This window comes from Camellia sinensis, chromosome 5 (genome assembly GCF_055761805.1).
Source record: "Camellia sinensis isolate YWXY chromosome 5, ASM5576180v1, whole genome shotgun sequence".
Classification (NCBI taxonomy): domain Eukaryota; kingdom Viridiplantae; phylum Streptophyta; class Magnoliopsida; order Ericales; family Theaceae; genus Camellia; species Camellia sinensis.
This window is the reverse complement of record NC_138965.1, coordinates 112752024-112758541: the sequence shown is the minus strand read 5'-3', so window position 1 is coordinate 112758541 and position 6518 is coordinate 112752024. Positions and strand designations below refer to the sequence as shown.

Below are 6518 nucleotides of genomic sequence, written 5' to 3'. Positions count from 1 at the left end.
GAAAAGGATCATCAAATTCTTTGTAATGTATTTCTAGAAAACCAGAAAAGTTATTCAGGAATTTATCCATGAAGAATGTGTGATCTAGATTAGTGCTCGTTGGTTACTTAAAAAACCACAAAAACGTCAAAATATCATATTATATATATTAATCAATTATTTTTTTCAATTATTTATTCAATTTAGAAAAATTCCAAAAGAGTAAACTCTTTTATCTCATAAAATAAACCAAAAAGCTAAAAAATACTAAAAAGTCAAGGTGTTTTTTTTTTTTTTTGATAACCAAATATCTGGTCCATACTTGTAGGGGAGTCTCAATTAAAGTCAAGACAAAAGTCTTATATGCGCTAGTCCCAAGAAATTATTTGCACCTAAGAAGTTTTAAACTTGAGAACTTAGTGGAAGCACACCCCAAATCTCAAGCCTTAACTACAAGGCTGACCTCTTGAGGTTATTAAAAAGTTAAGTTGTTTAGTGGGCACTTAATGATTGTATAATGAGACTCGCATTTGAAAATAAATTTATACTATCTAGTGGTGTTCTAGAAAGTTGGTAAAAAGAAAATTTTTTGTGACTTTTTTGAGTTTGTGTAAAAAAATCGAGAGTTGATGTGACTCAAAAAAATTAAAAAGTCAAAAAGTTAACTTTTTACTAACTTGCCAAAGTGCGCCTGTAATCATTTTTCTGAATATCAATATCTAACATTATTGAGTATATTTTTAAAACACACAAGTTAATCATGCAAGTTTTGATGTGCTTCTATTCATTGCGTTTGTATCAATAGCAATTTTTTTTTTTTTTCCTGCTAAGAAATATGCAAGTGAATATGAACTCACAATTTGAAATAATTTCTAGGTGCCTAACGCAAATTCCACGAACCTGATAATCCACATAACAATGAACAAAAATATTACGACACATGTCAATCACTTAAAAGATTAAAAATATTACAGATAAATAAAACATAGAATCCAACCATCATGTCACAAAAAATAAATCAAATGATGGTCAGTTTCTTAGGTTTATTTCTAGGTCTGTAGCATTCATGCTAATTTGACAAGGATTTTATGCTTTTTTTTTTTTTTTACCTAAAGTGGAGCTCAACATGTGCTAGCTCCATCTAGAAGGCAAAACTAGAATTTAGTAAATAAGATATACCAAAGCAAGTGATGGTTATTTGGGTCAAATAATAATGTTAGAGACCAAGAATTGACATTAAAAAAAGTGTTTAAAATAATGTGTGATTTAGATTTAGTACTAATATTTTATATGATTATGAACATATATTATAAAAAATTAAGATTTTAGAGACTAAAGTTTAAGGATAAAATTATTTTTTAGGGACCAAATATTTTTATTATAAAAAGTGTCGTTATTATATTTTTAGCAATAAAAATTAGACATTAGTGATAAGTTATTATCTTTTTGGGACCAAATTTTTTGTCTCAAAAAAAAAATTATTTTGAGACCAAATTATTTTGTCCATAAAAGTCTATTTATTAGTAACATTTTCAAAATTGTCGCTAAAAGCCTTGTTTTAGACTTTTCGAGACGAGCTTTTAACGACTATCCTCATGACGATAAAAATTGGTCCCTAAATGTCATTTGTAATAAAATTTTCACTTTTAGAGACCAAAATATTTGATCTCTAAAACTTTTATTTGTTGTAGCGATATTGTTTTTCTTTCTTTATTTATTTTATTTTATTTTATTTTTGTCTGAATTCCCGATCTATTATTCTTGGTGAAATTTGTAGGGGAATCAACGGCTCCTTTGAAGAGGGAAATTATATTCAATATTCTTAGCATATTACATGATACAAAGATACTTCTGATTAATGAAATCCTATATAAAAAAAAATGATTGGGACCAACTTGTTTTCCATCCAACTAATCAAAATGGATCAAATCAGCTACTCATTCTATTGCTAGTACTTTTATTAGTTTAAAAACACCACATCATTAATGTGCTAAATTGATAATCCAAAAATACTATATAACTAGTGGCTTAAAAGTAATGAAGATAAGAATGCTACTTTATAACATGCAAAAGATAAAACCAAACTTTTTCTTTGTGCACCACCAAATTGATATTAAAATGGATTAAAGTGGAAGAAATAGATGTCACAAGAATATTTGTAACAAACATATGGGTCCTTTTACAATGACCACGCTTCATTTCATTTAAAAGAAAATAAACCACCGTCTCTATGTTCATCTCCTTTAACCTGCATGCATGTATCAGATCAGAATCATCATTCTTATCTTCATCTTTATCATTATCATAACTTATAATAATATATACAATAATATATGCTGATGAATAGTTTATATGAGTTCAAAGAAACCGTAAACATAATCCATTTTTATAATTTTTTGTGTCATGTCTATTTTTATTTCCAAAACAATATAAATAGTTTACAAAAATTTACTAAACGCAATAGACACAAAAAGTTACTTTTTCATGGAAAAAAAAAAAAAATACATTCTTTCTGCCCTCCACTTCCTCCCACTCACCACCGCCAACTATCAACTTTGACGAATCTCCCTCCATCTCTAGTCACCGCCCTAGCTAGGGTCACAACTCCAGTTGTCCCCCTCTACCTCCAACTACCACTTCTCGCGAGTCCGCCCTTTACTTCCAACCACACCCTCCCTTGTCAAAATATATTTTTAAAAATATTTTTATTAAAAATATTTTGTATTTTTATTTTACTAAAAATAAATATAATTATATTTAATATTTTTCATAAATAAAAAATAATAAACTATAAACGTTATACGACACCAAAATTTCATAATTTCATTGAAGATGACTTTTCTAGAGTTGGTGATCCAACTAGAGAGGCAATGTTGGGCTCGTTGTGCCTACTATGAGGCCTACCTGAACAACCATTCATTTGTAGAGTTTATCGAGAAGATAGTTCATATAAAATTTTTGATTAATTGATCAAATTTGTGTTTGAAAATTGAACGGATAATATAATTTTTAAAATGGGTGATTTATTTATTTATTTATTAAGATAAATGTAATCTAATTATATGGATTTCATTGTTCAATAAACTTAATTTTTGTATATGGATTTCAATAAATTTTACAGAATAAACAATTTGTATCATTCAATGTGAATTCTGAAACGAGCTCAACATCTCCTCTCCATCTAGATGAGGAGCGCAACCCAATTTCATTTTTGGTTTTTTGTTTATTAAAAATGATAAAAATGGAGGGAGATCATACCAAGTGCTTTGTGACAAACAGAGAGAAGAACGATCAAAACGGCGAGACCGGCCAAGACGCCTACTATTATGGCTACTGTTTTTCCGACCTGGTCCTTGTTTGCAGAATCTACACACAAACACACAATCACCAAAACCTTTAAAAAAAGGAATTGGAATTAGTACTCACCACAACTAACTACTGTGCCTATAAAGATAAACAAAGAGAGCATGCAAGGCTGCCACTACCTCACCAAACTTCTTCTTTAAACATTTCTCTCTCTTCTTTTGTTTTTTTAAAATTTTTGTTTGTAGCTCTTACATTTATATATAGCAGTGGCTAACATATGCGATATGTGTAAAATTTAAATAAATGAAAATAAAATTAAAATGATCAATTTATATTTTAAGCAAATCTTAAGAAGTGTTTATAATTTATCCTAGAAATATATATATATATATATATAGATAGATAGAAACCCTAAAATATCATAAAAAAATGTTCAGAATTTTACCATGAATATGGATGTGTGGTTTAAATTTAATTATGCATAATGAGACACACAATGTGTTTTCCAGACTTTTTTCAAGGTAAAATTATGAAAAGTATAGTATTTTTAGTTATTGAACTCAATGTAAATATACGAAAAATGTGTAAAATAAAATAGATAAATGGTTTAAGTTGAAAACAAATTAAAAGATTATAATTTAAATTGACAAAATTAAAAAATCAGTATTTATTTTGTTACAAGGATCAAACCCCAAGTTTTTTTTTTTTTCCCCCAAGATTTTAATGTCATTTTTTCCTTTTTTTTTCCCCCTATTTCCCCTCACAAATTTCTACTTAAATGTTCATCCAAACAGAACCTAAGGGAACAGAATTAGGGACTGATTCTAGTACAATGATTTTCTTTTATTTTCTTACATTTTCTCAGCCATCATATATGTAGCTTTAGAATAAATCATTAGACTCATAATGGAAGCACCAACAACATTGTTTAAGAATAAATTTGACCTTGTTAATCATTAAAATAATGTAATTTAGGTCACTAGCATTCATCAAAATCCTACCTCAAATTAAAACAAAAAGTGTAAAACAAAAGGAAAAAGAAGAAAAGAAAGAAAGAAAAATGGATTTCTTGGAAACACAAAACAATACAGTGACTAAAAGAAAGCAACAAAGTGCCAATGGCCTTAATACTTTTACTTTTTAAAAAGATTAGCCATTGAGTTGATCCTTTGGTGTTGAAATTTTTTTAACTTGAATCTCTCTCTCTCTGTCATTGATGCAGTAAAAGTGGTCAACATTTTTTAAACTGAACAAACTCTCATTAGAAATACGTATCTTCGAAAAGGCTCAGCTTCTCTCCTGTCCAAAATTAGATCAGAGTATATTGTTAAGTTTCGTGAGTCCAACACAAAGTTTACATTGATAATTCGAATAAGTTAATATGTAAATCTTATCGAATACTTTATTTTTATAAAAAATCACATTAATTGAATATCAATAGTCACTTGATCATATCAAATTTGTATTAATGATAATTATGATTTTAAAAATAAATTATTGACGCAATTGTGATCTGATCAATGTAAATTTTTACAAGAATAAAATATTCTTGACGAGCTTTACGTATTGAACAGTTCGAATTATTAATGTGAGCTCTATGGTGAGCTTCAGGGAGGCCCAACAGAATTTATCATTAATTTATAATTACTTTTTAAAAGAATTTTTTCCAAAAATAAACACAACAATTTTTCAAAATGGTCCCACAAATTCAAAAGGGACCCATGTCCAGTCAACCATACTAATACAGAGTTTGTGTACATAAAATAACTCAAAAACATCAATGTGTGATCAAATGAGAGTTTCAACATACACCATATTATTTTTTAAAGGTATAATTCTATGCATAAATTTTACGCACATATATTTATTGAATCAGAATACTACAAAGTGATTTCAGTCACTATTAATAGCAGCTTCTATTTATGTTTGAAAATCAGTTTTGCTATAACTACAAAAATCAAATACAAAAATTTTGCAATCGATTTTTGTATTCTTAAAGTTATTCAATAAAAATTCATGGATGATGATGAAAACATGAACTAGAATACTTACCAGAAGAGGTATCATAGTAGCCAGAAGCCCAATACTTAGCATAACACTGTCCCAAGAACACATCTGCAGCCTCAGCCGACCCACACAAGCTCTTCAACTTCACTACAGCATCCGAAAGACAAGCCGAGCAATCCGAAGCACTCAAATCCCCCAAACACTGAGCAAACCCTTCAACCAAACCTGACCTACTCACCCGAAACCCTATCGCCCCCTGCAAGTCCGCCAAAACATCGTCCCTTCTCCTAAAAAACTCCACGTCATTACTTTCACTTCGGCTACACTTCTTGAACCTAAGTCCAGTATCCAATTTTCCCAAAAAATCTCCATGCTCATACCTTAGATAACAAGTGTCTAGTTGTAGGCCAGCCCCATAAGCGTAGGGACACACCAAGTTGATTTGGCTAACCACACTCTCGATACACTTTGAGCAATCCGGTATTTTTAGGTCACCGCGACAATGATATAACCCGTATATGGCTCCTTCTGGGGAAGCAGAGGTATTTCCAATGGCGAAACTGTTGTAAGAGGTTTGGGAAGACGAGGAGATGACTGAGGAGAGGAAAGAGTTGAGGTTGGCTTCGAAAGGCGAGCTGGGTTGGTATTTTTCTTGGGAGCAACCTGCGTAGATGAAGATGTTGGCGGTGATGAGGCGGGGATGGTTGCAGAGGGAGGAGAGGAGGAGGAGAAGGGGGAGGGAGAGGGAGGAGAGTGTTTTCAGAGGTGGTGGGAGGGTTTTGAGTGTGGAGTGTAGGTGAAGGCTTCTCAACATTTTTTTTTTTTTTTGTGTTTTTGATTCTGTTGTTTTCTCTCTCTTTATTTTCAATTTTGTCTTCCTCTCATTTGATTTTGTTCTTTGATGCTTTGGTTTGGTTTTGATGCTGTGAGGGTGATTGATGAGTGAGTGGTTTGGGGTAGCTTTTTTTTTTTTGTCTTTAATCAATTCTAATGTGGAGAGGCTTTACTTTAAAGAAAGGGGGATTTTGTCCTTTTGCCAAGACTATTTTGGCTTATGCCAGAAAGGGCCATATAGAACTTGATGATGAAATTTGAAAGGGCAATATAGGACTTAAAATGGATTAGTCTACCTTGGCCAAGTGATTAAGTTTAGTCTGAATTTATTGTAGAAGTTGGATGGGGAAAGCATGTCAGTTAACAAATGACCCTTATAATTTGTAATTTAA

At 30.7% G+C, this 6518-nt stretch overlaps 1 protein-coding gene across 2 annotated transcripts; it reads right to left on the bottom strand.

The window, feature by feature from the left end:
- Nucleotides 1–2064: 2064 nt before the first annotated feature.
- On the bottom strand, nt 2065–6281 carry PDLP8 (plasmodesmata-located protein 8). 2 transcript variants are annotated; one of them, XM_028249981.2, is made up of 3 exons: nt 5338–6281; nt 3238–3345; nt 2065–2227 (listed from the first exon to the last, which is right to left on the bottom strand). In XM_028249981.2, exons 1-3 carry the CDS (start codon nt 6104–6106, stop codon nt 2223–2225), a joined length of 882 nt encoding a protein of 293 aa, XP_028105782.1. In that variant the 5' UTR covers nt 6107–6281; the 3' UTR covers nt 2065–2222. The 2 variants fall into 2 exon arrangements, with proteins under 2 accessions (XP_028105782.1, XP_082725730.1); XM_082869604.1 differs by lacking the exons at nt 2065–2227; nt 3238–3345 and adding an exon at nt 4210–4584 and having other exon boundaries at nt 5338–6234.
- Nucleotides 6282–6518: the final 237 nt, after the last annotated feature.

Bases quoted from the DNA above. Each gene is read 5' to 3' on its own strand.
- PDLP8 (XM_028249981.2), bottom strand. From the start codon at position 6,106: ATGTTGAGAAGCCTTCACCTACACTCCACACTCAAAACCCTCCCACCA. The intron at 3,346-5,337 runs GTAAGTATTCTA...GTTTGTGTGTAG, and splicing joins CTACTATGATACCTCTTCTG to ATTCTGCAAACAAGGACCAG.